The sequence below is a fragment of the Phoca vitulina genome, unplaced genomic scaffold (genome assembly GCF_004348235.1).
Source record: "Phoca vitulina isolate PV1807 unplaced genomic scaffold, GSC_HSeal_1.0 scaffold37, whole genome shotgun sequence".
Classification (NCBI taxonomy): domain Eukaryota; kingdom Metazoa; phylum Chordata; class Mammalia; order Carnivora; family Phocidae; genus Phoca; species Phoca vitulina.
The window spans coordinates 14,410,819-14,435,496 of record NW_022589740.1 but is presented as its reverse complement, the minus strand read 5'-3'; the positions used below and the strand labels follow the sequence as shown (position 1 = coordinate 14,435,496).

General features: G+C 42.1%; 1 protein-coding gene across 1 annotated transcript in view; it reads right to left on the bottom strand.

The window, feature by feature from the left end:
* Positions 1–24,678, bottom strand: part of RORB (RAR related orphan receptor B) — a 185,648-nt gene that overhangs the window by 3,473 nt on the left and 157,497 nt on the right. The window contains exons 5-9 of the mRNA XM_032427637.1: positions 20,861–20,982; positions 19,267–19,399; positions 15,917–16,024; positions 14,276–14,386; positions 10,858–10,970 (exon numbers count right to left, since the gene is read on the bottom strand). Coding sequence (XP_032283528.1) covers positions 10,858–10,970; positions 14,276–14,386; positions 15,917–16,024; positions 19,267–19,399; positions 20,861–20,982 — 587 coding nt within the window. The remainder of the gene's footprint in view (positions 1–10,857; positions 10,971–14,275; positions 14,387–15,916; positions 16,025–19,266; positions 19,400–20,860; positions 20,983–24,678) is intronic.

Sequence of the window (24,678 nt, the reverse complement as noted above, 5' to 3'; positions counted from 1 at the left end):
ATCCTCGAAAGGTAAAATAGAGAAAGCAAGCACGCAGGGCCAGGCGTCCTGATTCACTGCTCTTAAATAAAGTGTGTATGGGAGGTAGTCGAGTTTGATCGGTAGGAGTGGGTGCTTTGCAGCCAGGCTGACTGAGTCAGAATCCTGGTTCCAAAATCGCTAAAGGGCTGGGTGGCCGTGATACACTCTGTCTTGCTTTTCTCGTTTGTAAAATGGGCTTACTCACAGTTCCTACTTCCTTGGGTGGTTGTGTGGACAGAGGTAATTCATATAAAAGTGTTAAGAATAGTGTAGGCATGAATCGCAATTGTTAGCTAATATGATCTATCATTTCCCACAGAGTTTTCTGATATGAATGTGAGATTTTCGGTTTTGGAAGGCGACCATGTGAGGAAGGTGTAATCTAAACTGTACGAGGCGCGATCCATAATCCTCGGGACTGCTTTGCTCACTAGCTTGTCTGAATCTTTCTCGTTCTTTTCCATGGTAATGCATAAAATGAGACCTATATTTAATCAAGAGAGAATTTGGGAGGTCACTGGCACTTGCTTCCTCAGGGAGGCATTTAAAAAAAAAAAACTCGTGGGGGAACAGCCACTTGTAATTGCTAGATTTTGATATATATGTATTATGTAGGATGTGATTTTTTGAGTTCAAATACCCGGAAGACAGTGTTTTATAATAATTTAAAATGTCCACAGTTTGCAAAATGCTACATAGGTCTTAGGAGATGAACAACTCTGGCTTTTAACATATTTATAATTTAGGAACACTTAGAATTCATCATTTCGTGTCAAAATTAGCCTAAAACCAAGTGTCATTGTGATCAAATGACTGTGGGAATAAGATGTGCCTCCAGTAGAGAACACTTTCACAAAAGATAAGCCTGCTAGTTCATACAGCTGACCAAAGGTTCACTTGAAAGTGGTGGTAAAATAAAATTAAATAAACCCCATCTAATCACCAATTAGGGTCATGTGCTCCCTGCCCTATTCAATAATAAGAAACCATTTCAGCCTTTGAAGTGAAAGAGGAAATAGATAATTAGTTACTTTGTGGCTCTTCAAAATAAAAAATTTCCACTTCCATTAAGTTTTCTTTTAACCACGAATGAGTGTATAACCACACTATGAGCAATTCAAAAATAGCATCAGGATCAGAGCTGTTGATGTATTCATTAAAGGGATCTAGAACACATAAAGAAGTCTGGGGTTCGGGCTTTCCATTCCCACAGCTGCTTAATGATAGGGGTGGAAATGAAAAATGTGAAATCTTTGTTTATAGAATGGATGTTAAATTTTAGACTGAGAATCAAGACTTTTCCTTCCAACAGGATGTTACTTGAACTTGCAACAGGCCCTGCTAGACACCAAAGTGCACAAGACAGTATGGTTCTTGCTTATCACCTGCTTGTGAAGACAGATGTGAATAATGGCATCACGCAGTCAAAAGCAGACTGGAAAACTGGTGGGCGCCATGCAGGAATGGGTTAGAAGTGGTAGAGAACAGAACGCTCTATTCTCAGGGCTTCCCTGAGAAAGAGCCACTTAAGCTGAGCTCTGAAGGGAGAGTGGATGCTGACTAGATGCTGAGGTCCATGCTATGCCCCGGAGCCACGTGTGATGCTGCCGTGGTACCTGGCGCATTGGAAGAACGGAGCGGTGAGTGAGCATGTTTGACGGAAAAGCGGGAGAGATGGGCATGGCCAGTATATGCAAGTTGACGTCAAGGCTCTTTGGAAGGGTTTTTCAGCAAAAAAGAGAGATGATCAGAATCGCATTCTGAAAGAGTCACTTTGGGTCCAGGGTGGAAGACAGTGTCTTTTCTATATTTTCATAGGTAAAGACTATACCAGGGTCCACTTCACTGAAGTCCCCTGGGAAATTATCCAAGCTCTCTCAACCAGCTGGTTCACACAGACGGAGACTACAACAATTTGGAACACTTCTTACACATTACAATCTCCCTGAAATAGCTACCGAATGCGGAGAGGCTTTGAAAGCTTTCTATAATCATCTGCAGCTGAACTGATGATATGCAGAGCTCCGAAAACTTCCAGATGCGATTCCATAATGACTGTCAACCTTTACTCTGCGTAAGAATCACTGGGGCGCTTCCTAAAAATGCAGATTCCTGGGATCTACCCTTAGGGACTGTGTCAGTAAGTCTAGGTGGCGCTCAGCCTCCATGTTTGAGACAAACACCCCTTGGGATGCTGATGGACTGTGTCCGTGGAATGGACATTAAAAAAAAAAAAAAAAAAAAAAACAACTATTACAGAGGTCCAAATCTTACAAATTTACAACTGATTTTCAAAATTGAAAAGTAAATTCTGTATCATATCTGAAACAGTCCTGGGGGCTGAGTGGAAGGTTAGCTCCTTTTCAGGAGACAGAGACAGAATTTATCATCTTCAGAGAGGGGAGGTTCCATTTGCTTGGCTCTGTTAGTTTGGTGGGGGACAAGTAATAGAATTCCTGAGTTCCCTATGGGACACAGATGGACCATAGAGAGGATTCGCCTAGTGATAACAGGGTTTTAAATCCTGACTGCTTGGGTTTGAATCCCGTATGTGCTATTTACAGCTGTGTGAGCTTGGCAAAGTCACTTAACTTCTCAGCTTCGTTATCCATCAGATGGTCCCTACCTCAGAGAGTTGTTGGGAGGGTTAACTGGGTCAACACAAACCGTCTAGAGCAGTGCCTGGCACGTGGTGGCGATATACGGGTTCGGTGCTATGCTTCCATTCCCACATAACGCTTCCTTCAAGGAACAGTCAAGGCCATGCTTGTTCAACCCAATGACATGGGGGGCAAGAACCCAACTTAACCCTTTAACCAAGCACTGGAAATTGGGTCATGTGTTAATGCGTGTGGAAATCAGCCATTTACTTTTGTTGAAATGAAAAAAGCAAAATCATATTTTCATTTTCTCGTAGCAATTAAAGTAACCTGCTCATTTAGTAAACTGGGATTTATAAAGTGGGATCCTATATACTACAATTCTTAAAAGCATTTTTTTGCTCCTTCAGGGAAGGGGAGGAATTGTCCTCTTATGCATTAATTTCTCATTAAATGCATAAGAGGACAACCCTTCTATAGTTGCTCATGTGCATTTGGAAATACTTAACTATGTGTTCGGTTTTGGGAAAGTGAGTATGGACTCTTGCTTCTTTGCTGCCCCAAACTGGGGTTCAAGGAACGTCTGGTTCAGGACCCACTTCTTCCCTCTTTTATGGGATTTGGATCCTGTCCCTGCCGCTCATCTGTATAATGGGCCGGATGATGAGAATTGTTTTTTGTGAAGTACACTGGGGCCGCATGAGCAAAGAGCACCAAGGAAGGCAAAGAGCTTCCCTAACCTGTGTGCTCTTGGAGGAGGCTGATTTAAAGGCGTCCGATCAGCTGTGGAAATAGAAATGCTGACAGGGGCGTCCATCACTCCGGAGGCATGAAGGGCCAGGAGGGCAGGCGGAGGAAGCAGCAGGTAGTCACTTATTGCTCATTAATATTATGTACTGCAGCTGGGGGACCCCCATGTCAAAGGGAGCTCCGAGCGGCCTCAGCGGCAGTTAATGGCTCAACAACTTTTTAAACAGCTGGGGAAGTGATCCAGAAGCACTTGGAGATGGAGGGCGTAGTCGATTTCAAATCATCATGAAATTTCTTCATGTTTAAATAATCCCCGTAGCAGGAGTAGACAGAGGGTCTAGAAAAAGGCATTTTCACATTCATCTCTCTCTTATGACGAGCATTTCTTATAAGAAGGAAGCTTTAGCTTATACCTACGGGGGTCTATGAGAAGAAAAAGCCGCTGTTGGAGAAGAGATAATAATCCTGTGCTTCTTTCCAGAGGGTGGTTTTATGAGAAAATCCACAATTTTATAATGAGGACGTTTGATGTGGAAAAATGGAACATGCAGAAGGTAAGACTAGTGATCTTGTTCACAGGGGCTTCCAGGCCATCAAGATGCCCTCCAGCCTGAAGCAGGAAACCAACAATGGTTTGACCAAAGTGGAGGAAACTTCAGAAGCACTGATAAAAACTGGGCACATCATGTGAGGCTCAATACATCCATTTAACGTGCCCATTCGCTTTTCTTTTTTTGGGTGTTTGTCTGGCTAAACCTGGACATTTGGATTAAGACTGTAAGATTGAACTTGAGATATCTGTCCCGTTGTAAGCCCCCACCCCTCCTCACCCCATCCTTGGCATCCATGCTGAACTGGCTGGCTAAAATGAGAGTGGACACTGATTCAGCTGGGGCTGGGAGCTGGCATCGGACTGAGAGCCAGCAAGTTACTTTCTAAATGCAGCAGAAACCACAAGTAATCGAAGAAGGTAAGAGCAAGCCATATTTCACCATGTGAGCCAGGGAGGCAGAGTTAGCTAGTATTCAAGGAGGGAGAAGAATGAAGGAGATGCCTAAAGAGAGATAAACGTGAGCTGGAGAATTAAGAAGGCTTCTCGATTCTGCATTTTCATCCTTAGGTTCCAGGAGATCTCTCTCTATTCTTTTCTTTTCCTTTGCTTACGCTAGTGTGAGTTGGTTCCTGTTACCAAAGAGTTCTAATGAATACATCAACTTCCGACTTGATGCATGAGAAGTCACATCAAGATCTCTCTCTTTTTTTAATTTATTTGAGAGTGAGCGCATAAGCGAGGGAGAGAGAGAGAAGCAGACTTCCTGCTGAGCAGGGAGCATGATGCAGGACTCGACCTCAGGACCCCGGGATCATGACCTGAGCTGAAGGCAGACGCTTAACTGACTGAGCCACCCAGGCACCTCAAGACCTCTCTTTTTTCTTACAGACCATTAGTCTGATGGAGAACCCCTGGAATTTCTGGGTGGTGGACATGCAGCGGATGCCAGCAAACTCGGAACAGCTAAGATGGACCAAAATAATCTGGTCTTTCACAGGAACTCTGCAAGGAAACTGCCCAAGGCCAAGACCATATGTGATCACCATTTTCCACCTTGCGTCTGGCACAGAGGACAAACTCTCCATAAACGTGTTTTGAAGTAGAAAATGGGCCCAGGACAAAGCTACGCTTCTTGAGTATGGATTCGGAATTTATAAACTTGGGTGACATGCTGAATTGTTTTCTATAGTTTTGCCTATCTTTGGGTCATTTTAAAGCATAAACACCATTGTGAGGAAGCCCAAGAAGCCTGAGCGGGGCCCTCGGGTGCCCAGTTTCACCTGGGCAGTGGTTATGTTAACTTTGTGATCATTCACTGAGCTATCTACCTACTTACGATTTAAGAACTCTTCAGCACGTGTTATACTTTTAAAAAGGATAGCAATTTTGAAGTAAGAAACAAGTTCCTAGCCAAGTAGAGGAATGGGGAGGCTCATCACAGGTAGGAGCTCCTCAGGTGCTCACTGGACAGACTGCTCTTCAAGATTAAATTGACCCCAAATCCCTAGAGCCACCTACTAAGAATTCTAGTTTAACACTCAGTTCTTGCAAGAAGATAGCGGGCTTTAGAGAAAACATCCCATTACTAATCAGGGCATAGCCTATTTTGACCTCATTGAGAAAGCAGAAAGATCAACAGAAATGACCCTGCGCAGTTTTCACGGATCTCTCAGTCAGTATTTGCCTCACAGGCTCTATCTGCAAATCACCATGGTTGGTTTTGTTTGTTTGTTTTTTCTAGATCTGTATCAAAAGAGCACCATTAATGTTACGCTGACCAGGGATGATTTCTTTCCGGTAAAATTTTAATTTATTAACATGTGAAATAGGGCTGTCTAAGCCTTCCGTCTTGTAAGCTTTTATTTAGTAACTTGGTTCTAACAGAAGGAGAAACTTCGCTCTCTGTGTTGATGATGCAGTTTTGCTATTGTTATGCTACAAACGGGCTTAGGAATTAAGAAGTTAGTGTATCAGTTGGCTTGTACTTCACCCAGCTCAACCCCTCACGTTCTCCCTGGGAAGATAGAACCTTCCAGAGCTAAGAAGGAGATGAACCTCAAAGAAACAAATTTGTCACCACATGATGCAGCCATTCTTGTCCAGGATAGTCTCTTTCCACAGTTGACTTGAGCTCTCCACTGTGTTTTCTTTAACATGGTACAACCTTAGACTACCTTATGGATGAGGGGATGTGGTGGGACATCTTCACAGGCAGCAAAGGCTGTGAAAGAGTGACTGGCAGAATGGCTAAAATTAACAAGTCAGGAAATAACAGATGTTAGCGAGGATGTGGAGAAAGAGGAACCCTCTTACACTGTTGGTGGGAATGCAAGCTGGTGCAGCCACTCTGGAAAACAGTATGGAGGTTCCTCAAAAAAGTTAAAAATAGAGCTACCCTAAAACCCAGCAATTATACTACTAGGTATTTACCCAAAGGATACAAACATAGTGTGATCCGAAGGGGCACCTGCACCCCAATTTTTATAGCAGCAATGTCCACAATAGCTAAACTATGAAAAGAGCCCAGACGTCCATCGACAGATGAATGGATAAAGATGTGGTACATATATACAATGGAATATTACCAAGCTATCAAAAAGAATGAAATCTTGCCATTTGCAATGATGTGGATGGAACCAGAGGGTATTATTCTAAGCAAAATAAGTCAGTCCGAGAAAGACAAATACCGTATGATTTCATTCATATGTGGAATTTAAGAAACAAAACAGAGGATCATATGGGAAGTGAAATAAAAAAATAAGCCAAAAACAGAGAGGGACGCAAACCATAAGAGACCCTTAACTCTAGGGAACAAACTGAGGATTGCTGGAGGGGAGGTAATGGGGTAACTGGGTGATGGGAGATTAAGGAGGGCACTTGAAGTAATGAGCACTGGGTGTTATATGAAACTGATGAATCACTAAACTCTACCTCTGGAACTAATATTTAAATTGGAATTTAAGTAAAAAATTAAAAAAAAAAAAAGTGACTGGAAGAGGGAGCGCCACGGGGGACAAGTAATAACTTTCTGGCCATCCAGGAATAGGAAAGAGAAGCATGAAAGAGATTCTGAGCTTCAGCATAATCACTAGACTCCTCCACATCCAGAAGAATTAGAACTTCCACTAGCACAGAACTGTGTGTTTAAAAACACCCAGAAGGGTGATGTGGTCCATCTATAGCGCATGGCCAGGCACAAGCAATTGAACACTGTTTGGAGAAATGGACTGGCGGAGCGAGCAGTCTTGGCGGTCCGACTCCCACCAGGAGTTCTCCATGCCTTCCTGTTGGATATGTGTCATTATGGAGTTTGCTACTCAAACTTCTCAGTAAAGCTTTGGGCAAGAACCCAGGAGTGTTGCATGTATTTGCAGGAGTGCTAGGAACAAGTCGAGTACCTAACAAGATTTCATGACTAATTATCCAGGAGATGTAACAGGAGGGGATGGGCTGGAGAAGACTATCAAACAAACAAGCTCCAGCTATGGCCCTGACCCAGAGGTTGCCCTGAGGGAAGGGCTGGGATGTGAGCAAGACAGATCCAAGCTTTGCCCTCCACGGTGAGTGCGCTGCCACACCCTGGCCCAAGCTAGATTAATTCCTTTTTCTCCTTTGCCCTCCATCCTCTGGCCGGAGCAATAGGAATACCAGATTCTTGTGACTTGTAATAAAGAAAGCCCATGTGCCAGAGAACCGGATTGTCGCCAGTCTCTGCAGTTCAAATATTCACTCCCCCTGGCAGGGGTCATCAGCTTAATGAAAGTGACCAGTGTCATCTTGTTTCCTGACTTCAAATCCAGGATCCAGCCAAATCTAACTATTACTCGTAGCTCAAATATACCTTATACTTTCTTACCTCTTATCTTTTCTTCCATCACTTGGAAGGCCATACTCCATCTCCTCAACCCTCCAACTTCCTTTTTTTGAAATAGTTCTCATCCATTAGTGATTAACTCAAATATGCCACCTTTTGGATAAAAATTTCCCTGCCAAAATAGCATTTCGTCTGTCCGCAAGAACAGTAGCACTCACATACTAGACCCATTATGGAGCATGCAGCTTGCTGATACTGAGTATCATTTAGTCCTCAAAATAACCACATAACCTCAACACTATCTTTAGGCACACTTTACAAGTGAGGAAACCGAAGCACAGAGAGGTTAGGTCACTTTTCCACGGTCACTCAGCTAGGAAGTGGTTCTGCTGATTTATTATAAATATGCTACATATTATCATTATGCTATGAGGAAAGGAAACTAGATTCTTTAATAAGGCTTTAAAAAATAAACTGATTAATATATTGGGATTGAAATCTTCTGGGTAATGGATACAGAATTCCTAATTTTCACACCTTTCCTACGTCCAAATCTGGTCAAAAGTATAAGGCTTGAACTTTAATTTCAGGAAGTGGGCATGGTGGAAGTGTGTTGGAGACTGTTCTTTCAGGATCAAATCCAATGACTGTGTCTGAGCCCTGCCCCTCTCACCTGATGCCCGTTCCACTCATTCAGGGTCAAAGTGGTCGGTACTATAAATAGTCTTTGCACATTACACAGAAGGCAGATCTACCCCACTTACTGTGGATTTACCTGAGCCCCTGGACTTGAATACCACAGTTGGGGATGTGCACATTCTTCTAGAGATAGGTTTCATGATGTCTGCCAGATTCCCCAAGGTGTCTATAAATTACAAATATTAAGAATGGCTGGGCGCCTGGGTGGCTCAGTTGGTTAAGCTACTGCCTTCGGCTCAGGTCATGATCCTGGAGTCCTGGGATCGAGTCCCGCATTGGGCTCCCTGCTTCTCCCTCTGACCCTCCTTCCTCTCATGCTCTCTGTCTCTCATTCTCTCTCTCAAATAAATAAATAAAATCTTAAAAAAAAAAAAAAAAAGAATGGCTGCCACTGTTTGAGAGGCACCGTAGAGGCAGAGGAGCTCCATGACTATGGGGGCAGAAGGAGCATTTCTGAAAAGATGAGAACCTGTGGTGGGATACAATATTGTTTGCTGGATACAAATAAAATGATTCCTTTTAGGGAGGGTGGGCTTCATGAGAGAGATTGTGCCTACACGTCGATGGCACCATTGTCCTTACAGTGTTAAAGCGGTTGGGAACTCAAGACACTTGCCCATTCCCAACCCCCCCATCCCCAGCATTTGACAGTTTAGGAATCTAAGACTAAGATTAATAGAGTGACTCATCCAAAGCCATGAAGTTCAGGGCTGGGATCAACTAGAGTCTAGTGCTCATTCTCTTTCATGATCCCTCCCCCTTACTTCACAGAGCATCCTATTAAAATGTTGGCTTACAAGCAAGGGTCCACACAAAAACCCTACATCCACGCATGGTAGCAATGCTTTGTCATCTAGCTCCAGTGAATTTTATACACTTTCTAACACTTTCTTCTAACACTTTCTCTTGTTTCCTTTCTACCCCAAATACCTCTGATTGCCACCCTCAGGACACCAGGAGGTAGAAAATGGTGTAAGTAGGAGAATTTACACACTGTGTATCTCATTTGAACCTCAAAACAACTGTACAGATGCAAAAAAAGAAATGATAATCCTCATTATCCCCATATCAATACCTTAATTTTAGGATAGTAGATATGGGGACCAAGGTCTTTGGGAGATCCAAAATGCAGGAACCATCCCCCTCCATTAATTGACCAGATGTATTTATGGTATATTCTGCAGAGCAATTATAGAGACAGATGAATATTATTTCCATAACCATCTCTTCTGCCCAATGTATCTGAAAGCATGGAGAAGTTTTGCTCTTGACCGGGAGAAAACTGACGTGCAGAGAGCAGGTGATTTGTCCTTGCCCACATAAAAAGTAAGAATTTCTATTAAAGAGAACTATCACTCGATAGTGTAAAAATGTCTCTCCTAGTAAGGCGTTCATCTTAACAAAATGTTACCATCATGAAACAGCATATGTAATTCATAGATTTTTTATAGGAATTTCTGTATGTGCAAAGTAATATCTGATAGAATTTTCCCCCTTTTTAAAAAATAACTTTAAGAGCAGTGGGAGGGTTTTAATGATTATAGACTAGGCTTCCTATCGTCTTCAACCAAGAATATGCTCCATTTCCTAGTTGCTTGCCCTCTAAAAAATTCCATTTCTTAAGAAATCCAAGATACTTTAAGATCTAAAATAATGCTGAGTTTCAATCATTAGGAAATTACTTCTTCCCCTTATGAGAATTTTACTCTGGTAAACATCTCTTCTCAGAACTCTTGTTAAAGATCACTATCTTAATTAAGCTGAACAAAGAAATTCATGGCAGGTTGCATGCATTTTGCCCTTGGGATACTTCACCATTTTGAAGGAACCCCAGGGCAAATCTTGTGTGAAAAGATTAGAATTGAAGGAAAATTTACAAGTAATCAGTCTAATCTTCTACTCTGGGAAGGACTCCAATTTACAACACATCTGACGGAAAACCAAGCCATATCTATTAGAATACGACCAATGCCAGGGAGCTCACTACCTCACAATGGTTTACACCTTTGTTCAGCATTTCTTATCATTTTATAGTTCTGATTTTGAATAAAAAATCTCCCTACTCTTAAGGTTGGCCCACATCTGACTTCTGAAGTGACACAAAGTCTCTTATCACATGTCAATTCTGAAGACTTGATTCCTTGCTTCAAGCTTTTGTTCTTCATATAAAACACCCTTAGTTTCTTTCCTTGGTCTTTGTATGCCTGGGGTTGAGATCCATCAATATCATCCTTCCCGAAGAAAGTCATTCTCCTCTCAATCTATTATAATTTACTAATCTCCTTTTTAAAAGGGGCACCTCAACATTTATGCATCTTTGGTAACTTTCCAAAATTGTTGCTGCTGAGAAATGCCCTTGCTTTATAACTAGTCACTGTGCTTTTTTTCAGTGACATTAGGTCTGTTCTCTGAGGACCTACCTTTGCCAAGGTCTCATCATCCAGGTGATTCTTCTGAATCACATGTTGAAGTGCAAAATAAATTTTTTCCTGAAGCTTCTGGACCTTCCTTGGTTCTATCAGCCAGGCTCGGTCTGACAAAGGAAAAGAATTAGGTAAGAAGGGTAGGGAATGTAAGCTTTCACCTGCATATGTAAGTGCTGAGTTTCAGACCCATTTCAATCACTTAGTTTTAGTTTGCTTCTGAAGACATATAGTTATTTACATAAAACACAAATATTTTATAAGAAATACCTGGATGACAGTAATGCTGGATACACACTGACCCCAGGAAAGGAGGATGGAGGGAAGGGCTCAATGGTTCTAATAAACATAGCGTGTTTCATATTATCTGTGACAATTTACATCTCTCTCTTTTTTTTGGACATATACTTAGATTCTTTCAACGTAGAAGTTAATGACTTGTGAAGAAAATGAATTATAGAAGAAAATCTATCGCACAGGAATATTTTTGGTATTCAGGATCCCCCTTCCCATAAGCTAAGCTATAATGCAAAGCATAAACATGAATCAATTTCAAAAATTTAATCCTGTGTGCTCTTTTTGTACATGGAATTTTTAAGTGGTGGATAGGATAATCCCTCCTTTCCTTTCTCCTATCCTACATTCTTTTCTTTTTTCCTTCCTATATCCCTCTCTTCACCACCCCCTTCCTTCCTTTCTTCCTAGAAGCTTTATACACTATGGTGATAAAATGCAGCCCAGCATCAATGCCTCAGGTTGGCGCTTCCATGAAGAGACATCTAGAGTCTCCAAATGCTGAACAAATACTCATGGAAAAGAACTTGGAAATGGTCCATCTGAACACAGTTCAGGTCAGGTGAGAAACTCAATTCTGTAATCCTAGACAGGGCAAGGACAAGTCTAGCCACCAGTTAAGCAAAACCCTTATGTAAGTGAGCACAAAAGCCTTCAGTGACAATTGTCAATCAGAATAAATTAGGTTTCCCTCCCTCTCCGTTCCCTAAACTATCTGGAGCTGAACAGACAGTGGCTTTTATGACAAGAACTGGGGGAGGGTGGGGTCTGGCATGAATAGAGCTGGCAGAGGCTGGACATCTGTCTTTCCTCTCTTTTTTGAATATGGCACTAGGCCAGGGTGGCAAACGAGGTATTTGGAGCTGCAGAAGCCCCCGAGTGTGGGTCTGCTACCAGGGCTGGAAGATTCTCTGCTAGGTAGACTAAGCCAAATGTCATGCTTCCAAACTCAGCACAATTTGATGGCTACAGGACGTTCTTTTCAGAAAAAGGCTCACAGTTCAGCTGATTTCTGATCCATAAACAACAGGCTTACCTTAAGTCTGGGGCAGTTATCTTCATGGATTGTTTAGGTTAGATATGCCATGTCTTAAGTATTTGCTTCTAGGAATTTATGGACTTAACCATAGACATACCTAACAAGGACAGTACATTTTGCAACACTTTCTTTGAGCAAGCAGGAACCAGAGTGGAACCGCTTCCCCCATCACAGACCCACAGGCTTAGAACGAGTCTTCTATTTAACTATTTTCCATGAAAACAGTCAAATGCAATGAGAAAATGGTGGGAGGAAAAGTATTTGGCATGTGGTTTCTATCAGAAATAACTATTTCTTGTCACTTCTCCCATTTATCTTTGTGCTTCCAGGCCTGGGAAATTTTGTAGGGTTCAAAACAAAACAAAAAACAAAAAAGGCCTAGAGGAACAACTTGATTGTAGACAGAGCCCCAGGAAAAACTGTTAGTAATAGCATGCCAAGTGATAATTTCCATTTTTGATAATGTGGTTAAATAAAAAACAGAAGCAAATTTGAAAATCTTCACAAAATTTAAAAATAAATAGTTAAGATAAAGCCTCACTGATAAAAGAGTGTAGAGGCTGAGGGGCACCTGGGTGGCTCAGTTGGTTAAGCGTCCGACTCTTGATTTCAGCTCAGGTCATGATCTCAGAGTCTTGAGATCAAGCCCCACGTCAGGCTCTGTGCTCAGCATGGAGCCTGCTTAAGATTCTCTCTCTCCCTCTGCTCCTCCCTTTACCCCCTGCTCACTCTCTCTCAAAATAAAATAAAATAAAATAAAATGTGTAGAGACTGGTATTATTGGTAGATACAGCTGCAATGACATGTCAATGTGTGCAGTCACAGGTAAGATTAATTTTTTCCAGCCCCACTGAAAACTGTGTTAGGATGTAAGAAGAGCTCTCTTCTCTAAGATGAATTTTATAGAAAGAATGAGTCTCTTAGCCATAAAAATTATTAGGAATGTGTTCCAATAGAGAACTGTAAATGACACTGGCAATCCCTTCACCCAAAATCTAACCGAGCAGACAGCTGAGTGACTCTGAGTTCTCATTCTGGTTGAAGAAGGAGCCAAGTACTTATGAAGATTCTAGATATTTTTGAGCTGCCATATATTTTAAATAGCATTTCAATTGCTATGGTTCTATTTGATCCATAAACATCACACCTCACTTTCTTTGAAAATTTTGGTATTTTATTACATTTTAGATCTAAACATGATCTTTATTTTTTTGTCTAAGATTTATTTATTTTAGAGAGAGAGAGAGAGAGCGGGGCAGGGAGGGGCAGAGGGAGAGAATCGTAAGCAGACTCTGAGCTGAGCGCGGAGCCCGACGTGGGGCTCAATCTCAGGACCTGGAGATCATGACCTGAACCGAAATCAAGAGTCGGATGCTTAACCAACTGAGCCACCCAGGCGCCCCATGATCTTTAATGAAGTCCAAACCTATCACTTTATAGATGAGGAGACTGAAGCTCAGGAGGGGGGGGCGGGCAAGTGTTTAAAGTCACAGAGATAAATGATGACAGATCCCCGGATGGGAATGTCAGCTGCTACATCAGAGATTCTTCCTTTGCAGTCTTTAGTTGGAGTCATTTTTCCCTCTGCTGTTCTCACCTCCTTTCAAAGCCCCCAATATTGCTAATTTTGGTGGAAAAGCCAACAAAAGAGGTATTTAAAGAGGAGAGGGTGTACATGTTATTTCCTTTTGTCCTCACACTGGATCTTTCATTTAAATATATTTCTACTAAGTCTCACCTTACTGGACATTTGTTTTTGATGTCCTTTATTCTTAAAATTGAAACAGGACTTTGCTATAACTCAGGCTGCCATCCATCCTCATTAATCTGTTGAGGAATACTTTTGCTTATCTGAATCTGGAGTGACCCTTACCACACACCCTTCTCTTGCTTGTGGGGCAAAATGGCTCATATTTTAATTAATTTAAGGCTACTTTCCTTTGAATTGTCCAAAATATCACAAGCTTGCTAAAGAAAATTTAAATTTCTCCTGAGGACGTAGGCTTGGGTAGGTGTAATCTATGTTAAAGATAGAAAAACTTTTTTTTTTTTTTTTAAAGACAGGACCTCAGACCTCCCTACCTGGAGATATCAGAACAGCAGATGAGAACAAAGCAATCTCCTCCTCAGTCAGCTGCAAGGAACATAAATTCTTTGCAAAGTCAAATGCTTCATTCACCAGGTCATCAGAACCTATAAAAGAAGGCAAATTAAATGAGAATACTTGAATGGAATGGGGCAATAGTAAGAAAAGCCCCATAATCCAAAGGGCATTCAGGGATTTAAACACTAGGCAAAAATATTTCCAAGTTCCTAATGATTACAGAATGAGGAAATTGGGCAACAATCTCGATCAAGTACTAAAAGTTAACATTACCAATGAGGGGCCAATGGGAATGGTGTGTGCCCACTGTAATATTCAACTGGGAATATATATACTAAATCTAATCTTGTAAGTTTGAAATTAGTTCCAACTAAAAAAAATTAAATAAGTGATCTGGGGATCCTTCAGTGGAGAGACAGCATTCAGAGAAAACTGAAAACATGGTGCATAAGGGGCTAAGGGCCATCAGTCTTAGTGGCCCTGGAACCTGGCAGCATAGAATGCCCAGAGGCCTCAAACTGAGATGTTCAAAGCTTCTTATAGAACGAAGAGGAGGTAGCTTTCAAGTTGGTAACTTCCTTGAAAATCTTACGGAGGGGTAGGCATTCATTTATTTTTACCTTCTCCTGGATGCCTTGTAGGTCAGTTGCTTAGCAATGGTGAATTTTGGCAAAAGAATGCTTCATCCCTACACACTGATCCTCGGTAAATGTTTATTTTATGAGGCTGGAAATATACCCAAGTTGCTTGCCAAGGCTTTTCCTCCTTTCTTGAAAATCGAGCCTTGTAGACAACATGGATGTGTATCAGCTGCAGGAGGGAAACAGTACCAGGCGGACGGACTTGCTTGTTGGCCGCCGTATCAACTGACGCCACAGAAGGTGAAAGGGCACTGGCCTTCTGTGGGGTCCGGGGGCCAGGGATGGAGCAAATGGCACTGCCAGTCATTAAAGCCTTTCCCGGCCTTGGCCCATCTATGCTCCCGTTCTTACCTGCACTGCGTACTGATGCCTGGATGTGAATGATACCCAACACTTCCAAAGACTGACTGTGTGTGTGCCCACCCACAGGAATGGTCTGGGGATCCTTTGGGGGCAGGTTGGCACCCACTCTCCCTGTGCTCCCAGAACGTCATCAATTAACGGGAAGAAAGTCACCGCTGTGGGTGAGTAGCAAGTGAAGGAGCTCTTCTTCTCATTAAATATCTTAACTAATGATTGTACATTTACAGAAGACCCTTGAGAGATCACCCATGGACCACCACTGGTCTACCTAATATACTCTGTGAGGCAGTAAGCTAGAAGGGAAAATAAAAGCTGATCTTACAACGAATAATCTAGAATGTATCTCCGTTCTTTCAGAACCAGTCTTCATTGATTTCTGAATGAGGTGTCGATCTCAATGGGGTCTGTGGTTCTCTCCCGCCTTTCACACTAGGATACACAACTGTAAGATCTGAAGGTTTAGATAAAACACTGGAGGCCCACCTAGTCCAGCCCTTATCAAATGAGATGCTAGTTCACATTCAAGAATCAAAGCATTTCATTTACCAACTTCGATCTGAGTGGAGAAACCGATGGCAGCTAAGAAAATTGTGTCACCATCAAAGGTAAACTCACCTAAGGCCTTGAACATCTGCATTCCTCCATATTTTCCTTCAAACAGAACAGTGTTGTTTAATGGGTTGAAGGCACGGCACATTCTCACTAAAACCACTTCCAAGCAACCTGTGAATAAAAAAATAAAGCAAATATGTATATACATGCAATAATAAAGAAGTTATTATTATACAAAGGCCACGAGACTTCAAAAAAACAAAACAAAACCTTGAAAACACACACACACACACACACACACAGATGCACCCATTCAGAAATACCTCAAGATTCCTTCCCGAGTAAAAAATAAAGCTCTCTTCGTGCTTGTGTGAGGAATTAAAGGTAACATAGACTGTAAAGGTGGCTAAAATGGAGGGCAGCAACTACATGTTTTTTGGGAAGCATACATATTTTTCTTTTTTTGACTAATATTAAAGGTAGTTCCACCTCGTGAATTCACAAGGAGCTTTGAAGCAGGGAAGTCCACCCTGTTCACTTTTGTAGAAGTTTTGCTATCGGCCACACGTGCTCCCTGCCTCGGTTTCTACCATAGTCCTTGCATATTTCAGCACAGGATGACTTTACACAGGGACTCCTTCAGGGTGTTCTGGAGGGTGAATCTTCCCTTCTAGAAGATTCCGATCCATGGGCTCCGGACTGACATCTGATGTCTTTGAAATGAAGTTTTCTTGGTCAAATGAGTTTTGGCAAAATGCTGAATATGATCTCACTTCGGAGAGTTATAATCAACATTCACAGGTCGAAGGCTTGGGGAAGCCTCAACATGAAGGAACTTGTTCAACCTTGCTGCTAGCATTTCTCTGACTTCCCTGTTAGCCCAGAGAGGCCAGGACCTTTGTCTGCACACATACGTAGCTGTGGATACTTTATTCACTATTATGTCTCCAGGACCTAGAAAAGTTCCTGGCACCTAGTAGGTGCTTACTAAATATCTATTTTATTTTTATTATTTTTTTAAAAGATTTATTTATTTGAGAGAGAGGGAGAGAGTGCATGAGTGGGGGGAGGGGCAGAGGGAGAATCTCAAGCAGACTCCCTGCTGAGTGCGGAGCCCTACACGCTGCTCCATCTCACGACCCATGAGACCGTGACCTGAGCTGAAACCGAGAGTCAGATACTTACCTGACTGAGCCACCCAGGCGCCCCTAAATATTTACTGAATTAGTTGCTGCCTTTGTTTTGCCCTCTGAACACTTATTGACGTTCTGAGGAGCTACCACACAGGGGTTTGACTACGCCCATGGTGTTCGCCAGGGTATCCGTGGTGCCTTTCTTATGTTGCCACTTAATATTTAGGTCTGTGTCTTATTTTCTTTGATCTGCTGATTTCTCTTTGCTTTCCCTTCTATGTCACCTAGCACAGGGGCTCCCACATAGAAGGGGATTTGTACATCTTAATTAAAACAGTGCTTTTCTGACAAAAACAGTAACAGGTACCATTTATTGAGTATTTATAAGGTGGAAGGCACTTTCCTTGGCCCCTTACATTCGTTATTTTATTTGCTCCTCACAATACCATTTCAGGTGAGTTTTATTAGCCCCCCCCCTTTTTTTTTAACGGGTGAGTTCCGGGAGGCTTAAGGAGGTTAAGTACCCTGCCCTTCATACTAGAGTCAACATTTTTACAGCAGGCAGAGATGTCAGGAGAGTATATGGTCTGGTGGTTCTCCAGTGGCAATCTATGGACTGGTTGTATCTGAGACTTAGAAATACAGTGACCTGGGTTCCCTTCTAGAAGATTCCGATCCATGGGCTCCGGACGATGCCTATGACTCAGAACCGTCAGTAAGCCCCTCCGATGCTGCCAATGCAATTGTAAGTCTGGAATCCATCATTTCTACTCCATCGCTTTATTTTGCAAATGAGGGAACTGCCATCTAGAGAGGTGAGCGCAAGGTCACATACCAAATATGGCAGATTTTTTTTTTTTTCCCAAAGAGAGTCACAAAAGTATCTTCCATCCCACATGCTTTTCAAGAGCCCTACCACTCCCTCATCAAGAAGGAGGATCCACAACTCCTACCCTAGAGTCCAGGTGGGCCGTCATGCTGCCTTGACTAATAGGGAGGGGTAGAAATAACACAGCTAAGCCAGGAAAATGCTCTGTACTCTGGCCTTGTTCTCTTGGAGTGCTAGCTTTTGAAACCTAGCAAGCATGCTATGAGAGGCTGTGGAGAGGCTGACGTGCATGGATAGGAGCTGGGCTGCCGCCCAGAGCCTTGGCTGAACTCGGGACTCAACCAGCACACACTGCCAGCCATGTGAGGGGGTCCTGCTGCCCTCAGTCAAGTCGCCTCAGTGACCCACACATGGAGCAAAAGACAAGCCATCCCTTGATGAGCCCCACTCACATTGTAGTTTTGGGAGCAAAGTCAGTGATGACTGTCGTTAGAACTAGACTTCGGGGTCATTTGTACCCAGCAACAGATAACTGATAGACCAAGTTCAAGTTCGAGTCAAGGTTTGTTTCATCTTTAATCATGTGGTAAAGCGGCGCAGCAACTTCTAACTATTCTACCTGGCCCAAGTTCAAAGGGCAGCTTTGCCACATATTGGCTTTGTGATACTGAACGAAGCCCTTCACTTCTCTGAATCTTCCCGTCCTCCCATAAGATGGAAATAATACCAATGTCACCAGACTACATGAGATGGCATGAGCAAACGTGAACATACATAAAGTATGTTATGACACACACAAGTCTATATAATCATTACCATGGCCCAGGTCCACGAAGCTTAACAAACACCATGATGGTTCTTATTTTCTATTTTCAAAGGCGGGCGGGGGTCAAGAAAGAAAATTTGTTTCCTGTTTGGGTAATAGCATCTGCGAAGTCACTCACGCGCAGACTTTCCTAAGTGACTGTGTGTGAGTCAGAGAGCATGTGTGAGAGAAGGGGAGGGGAAGATTGGAGCTCAGGGAGTTTCTCCGGGTATATCCTGGCTGCAGGCTATCCTCATTAAAGTGGGAAATGACCTCAGAGGCAGCGTGCTGCTGGCCTGGATGTTTCCCCCCAACAGAAGGCAGGTAGCGCGTTTCAGAGCCAGCTCAGCATTTCAGCCACCTTGACACGCTAATTACTCGCACTGCCTGTCAGGCTGGGTATCTCAACCTCCGCAACTAATAGCTCTACTTTCAATAAGCAAAATTGTATTTGACTTCAAAGGGGAACTGAATGAGTATCAGGGCGTTTTTATTACCGAGAGTTTCCTCTGGGAGTTGGCGGACAGTGTGGGTGGTAAAAATGAACCACATATTGGAAGGATGATTTTCCAGAACCAACACTGAGGGAAGGGTTGACCACATCCCGGTCTCCAACAGGCCCCCCATGAATCCTGTCCTTGCTTACCTGACTTCAGAAGTAGAATTTGATCATTTTGACAGAGCTCCATGAAGCCCGTTATCCGCTTGGCGAACTCTACCACGTACTGGATAGCGTGCGTGATCTGGATGGCGCATTGCTGCCATAGCGCTTCCCTGGACTTCAAGAGAGAAAACACAGAATGTACATGGAGCAAAGAACAACGTGGAGAGTCCATGAAATAGGGTTTCCCTACTGGTGCTTACCCAAGGCCAGAATGTACCCAGTTCCTTTAAAAGAGGTAGACGATATTTCCTAACACATTCTTTGGACCTGTTCGAACCTTGATACACCACAATTGTCAATGTACTGAGACTAAAACAATGGAAGCATTGAAATAATATGTAAAGATAGAACTTTATAGTTTCTTTGCTCTTCTCCCCTCCTCTTCCCCTAAACAAGCTCAAGCTCTTAGTCCATTTTGGGAAAATAAACTCTTGCACTGAGGAGCAGTAATTTCGTTCCCAGGCTTTGATCCGGTCATGTTCATGGGCACCTAAATGAACACTAAACTTGTAAGATTTTTACATTGTGTTCTTTTTCCAGAACTTATGGAGAGTGCTGTTTGGTATAAAAAGAATTTCATGGGGAAAGACCTCAAATCAAATCACTCTCTTAAGTAATTTAGAATCTCTGAAATGTATTTTGATCCTTGCATTATTTTCCTTGGAACGGGAAACATCCAAGTGTGTGAATTCTGCTTTTTATTGATCATAACAATAATCATTTTGTCTCATTTATATAAGAGGGGTAAGATTTAATTGTCCCCGTGGAGAAAAATCAATATGTTATAATCATACATTTATTCATTTACATATTTTTTTTAGATTTTATTTTTAAGTAATCTCTACACCCGACGTGGGACTCAAACTCACGATCCCGAGATCAAGATCACGATCCTGAGATCAAGCATGCTCTACTGAATGACCAAGCCAGGAGACCCGCATATGTTAAGATATAGACACATTTTTGTATTTTGTTTAAAATTTCATTTACTGGTAGATCTTGTAATTGTGGATCTCAATCCCAAAGGAAAGTAATGTGACTATATAACAATAGCACATTCCTTCTCTTAAAAACTTCTCAAATGGATACAAAGTAATAATAATAATAATAAATAATAATAATATGAGGTGAGTTATCCTCCTTTTTAACATGTAGGGTAAGAAAAAACATTTAGGATGCTTTATTGCATATCTTGGTAGTGTAAACTTGCAACTATTATTATTGCTACAATTTCTCAATTGTTTCTCTTCCTTGCCTGGCCCCCGGAAGCCATCATGAGAAGTCCTAAAGTCATCTGATGTGGACATAGTCTCCCTGGCCCCTCAAATAGGGCAGTGTTTTTTAATTGGGGCAGTTTTGCCTCCCAGGGAACATTTGGCAATATCTGGAGACACCTGATTGTCACAACTGTGTGAGGGGATTGCTAGTGGCATCTGGTGGGTAGAGACCAGGGATGATGTGCAGGACAGTCCCTGCACAAAGAATTATCCAACCCCAATGTCAGTAATGCTGAGGTTTGAGAAAGCCAGAAATAGAGAAATCCCAGGAAAAGCAGTCTCCTATTTTCTCAGAGTACCTTGCTTTGATACGCTTTAATTTCTTCATAGGTGTGGGTCTGCCATGCCAGCTGGTGCAGCTCCTCCATGGTGTACTGACATGTCTCCAGATGGGACTTAATGATGTTCTGTGCAATTCGATCTGTGAGAAGGAATACCAGTTTGAGGGTTTATGAATAAATTCCCACTCTGCAAATAAACTAGCTGTTAATGTTTACTACAGGAATCCCTTTGGAGACACTCCAATTGTATTAGTGTCTTTAACACTACTATCCACCTATGTATCTCCTAACTATTGTCTTTTTTTCAATTTTCATTTTTTTTTAAAGACTTTATTTATTTGAGACAGAGAGAGAGCACGCGCACAGTGGGGGGAAGGACAGAGGGAGAAGCAGACTCCCCATTGAGCAGGGAGCCAGATGTGGGACTTGATCCCAGGACCCTGAGATCATGACCTGAGCTTAAGGCAGATGCTTAACTGACTGAGCCACCCAGGCGCCCCTCAATTTCCAGTCTTTTAATCAAAATTTGCTGCCTTTTTCTCCCCCTTTTGGTCACAAACCTGGGGCTTTACAAGTTGTAAAATGTTCAAATAGTTATTTTTAAAATAAATACAAATGACTATATTTCCTGCTTCTTGGCCTAGAAGACCACTAACACTCGACATTTGTACTCCAAAGACTTTAAAATGTTTTGAAAATCACTAGACTCCCACTGTTTATGTTAGAATGGGGGAATTTAAATATAACTCTATTGGCTTATATTTTTAAAGAGAGGATAAAACAATAATCTAAAAAGATAAGTTCTCTACAGAGGAAAGAGAAGAGAGTAGAAGGACAGGGTAGAGGCTAGATGCTCGATATTATTTTTGTAGATTTGACTTTGGAACCATATAAATATCTTACATGATAAATAATGGGAGAGGGAATATAAATGAGATGGTATTGACTCATGAGGTGATAATTATTGAAGTTGGGTCACAGTGACCATTACATTCTCCTTTCTAATTTTTTATAAGATGAAATTTCTCTTTAAAAAGGTTAAAATGAGAAAATGATTACATTCATAAAAAAGTAGGAACAAACAAAATCAGTCTTTTGGGGCCATTCATCTCAAATGAATTGTATTTGATATTGTATCTTAAATACTGAACATTCTGGGTTTGGAGGTATGGAAGTTGAACAATAGAACCAGACATAACAGATCTCCTTAAAAACCTGCAATGAGTCCCCTAAAGTTAGACAGAGTAGGCAGGAGGTTCCCTCAAAATCCCCTCAGCTATTTGAACATATGAATAGTGTGAGATCTTGGGAACCAAAGTACACAGGGATTCTGTATGGGCGGGATGAGTAGAGTGAAGATGACCAAATCTTTTTTCTGCCTAGTAACTGTTCTTGGCTCATACAGAAATAGAATTTTTCTAGTGTTTCAGGTTATGCAATTTCAAATGCAATTTCTGTTCTAAATAGCCATATTTCATTCCTACAGGATAACGCCCAAAGTGGTGCCGAGGTACCTTCTTTTTACCTCGCCAAGCTTCTGGTATAGGTGGCGTGAAATATATTGAGTTTTGGTGTAGAGAATAGAAACATGTAAGCTTGTGCCTCCAATGAGCTTGCCAAATAAAAAATCTTGTATAGCTCATTGCCTGGTACATTATGAACACTGAATAAATGCTAGCCACAGTGATCATTATTGGGACACTCTATAGGATTTGTCATCAGGGAAGCAATGTGATGTCTCCAATGGACACAAAACAGGGATATTTAATTTTGCAATCAGTTCTACTGAAGGAAGATATTTCAATATTTATTAGAGTTTTTCAATCAGAACCATTAAGTGCTAGATGTTGAAGATGCTACAAAATGCTAAATTATGATTATAGTTATGCTCTATTGGATTCAGCATTGAGCTGAATGAATTTCTAGACTCTCATTGCTCATCAAATTCTAAAATCCTTCCTTTAAAAATCCTATATTCAAAATTTTATTGAATATCCTATGTTGTAAAAAAAAAAAAAAGGGGCAGGAATTACTTTATACATCATATTAAAATAGATTGGTATGTCATGGTTCATCATTTTTCAATTTCACTTGGGCAGTCTAATTACTTAGAATCTAAAAAAAACATATCTCTTCCTAAGTATATAATGAAAACACAAGATTTCTATGGCTTTCTAGTTTTCAAACCTTTATCTTCTTGGTATAGTCTGTTTTCATCTTCAAAGATATGCTGATTTGTCAGTAAGTTACAGGCTTCGGGGTTTACAAGCAAAACTAGAAGGGCCACTCAAAACTGCATTATGGGGGCGCCTGGGTGGCTCAGTTGGTTAAGCGACTGCCTTCGGCTCAGGTCATGATCCTGGAGTCCCGGGATCGAGTCCCGCATCGGGCTCCCTGCTCGGCAGGGAGTCTGCTTCTCCCTCTGACCCTCCTCCCTCTCATGCTCTCTGTCTCTCATTCTCTCTCTCTCAAATAAATAAATAAAATCTTTAAAAAAAAAAAAAAAACTGCATTATGAAAAACGCTTCATCTGTCCCTTTATGCCATCTCCTGGGAACTCCTGGCCAAGGTTTAAAAAATCTCTAGCCTTCTGCCACCAAAGCTTGGGGTCCTATAGGGCATAAGGAGAGGTGGGCATAATAAATACACAGACAGGTGAAGCAAAATTGGAAGTAAAATCCACACGCATGCTTTAGGACTCAGCTCAGAGGTCCACTCCCTGCGGAGTTTTCCCTGCTTCTCTGTGACCGCAGGTAGAGGGGTCGGCCGCTGTTACACTCCAGTCTAATTCCGCTCAGACTTGCATTGTGCTTATTTGTGGGGATCCGTTTGTTCCATACCCTTCAAGGTTGTGTGTGTGCTTTTCAAGAACTGGACTGCAGGCCCAGCATAGTGCCTTCGTATATTCATTCAACAAAAGCTATTATATGCCAGGTTAAGGTACAGATTTTTTTTAAAAACGACATTGTCTTTTTTTAAAGGGTCTTACAGTCTCATATATATCATATCAGATATCATATCATGACATACTAAATGCCCTTGAGTTATGTGGGGGCCCAAAGAAGAACGTATCTAACTCAGTCTGGGGGAGGCAGAAAAAGAACCAGAGAGAAGCAGCCTGTTGGTCTGAGTCTGAGCGGGGACTCGTCACGTGGCAAAGAGAGAGGCACACCTCAGGTAGAGGGACTGACCTTACAAGGGCACAGACGGACAGCTATTAGGAGCTAGATAATTTCTGCTCTTTATAAGCCTCACCTTTTACAACCAATTTCCCTTTTACTGAGGGAAAGAGTGAGTGACTCTAGAGCCATTTTTATAGAGCCAGCAAACGGTGATTTGAAATCAGGGCTGTCCTTTCTGGCCAGAACTCTGTCGTGTTGGCAGCATAGAGTGCGTGGAGGGATGGGAGAAATGAGACCGGGGATGGAAACTGGCACCAGAGACTCAACAGCTGAGCGAGCCAGGCCGAGGAACATGGGTCTTTTATCGTTTGGGAGCTGGGGGGGGCTGTGGAGCTGGAGAGTGACCCGGTCGGGTTTTTGTTTTACAAAGGTGACCTTAGCCAGGGCAAAGAAGATGAAGGGGCATGAGGGAGTACGCGAGATTAATCAGGCTGGGGTGCGAAGTCAAGCAAGATAGGAGGAGGCTCTGGATACAAGACAGTTCTGAAGCAGGATGCCCAGGACCAGCATGTGTGGCAGTGAGAGACAGAGAGCATTAAATATGGAAGGTGCTCAACCAATGTTGAGTTAGTAAAGGTAATACTGAAAATGTCCGTCCGTCCGTCCGTCCGTCCATCCATCCACCCACCTATTCTTCCATTTTCTGGAATCCAC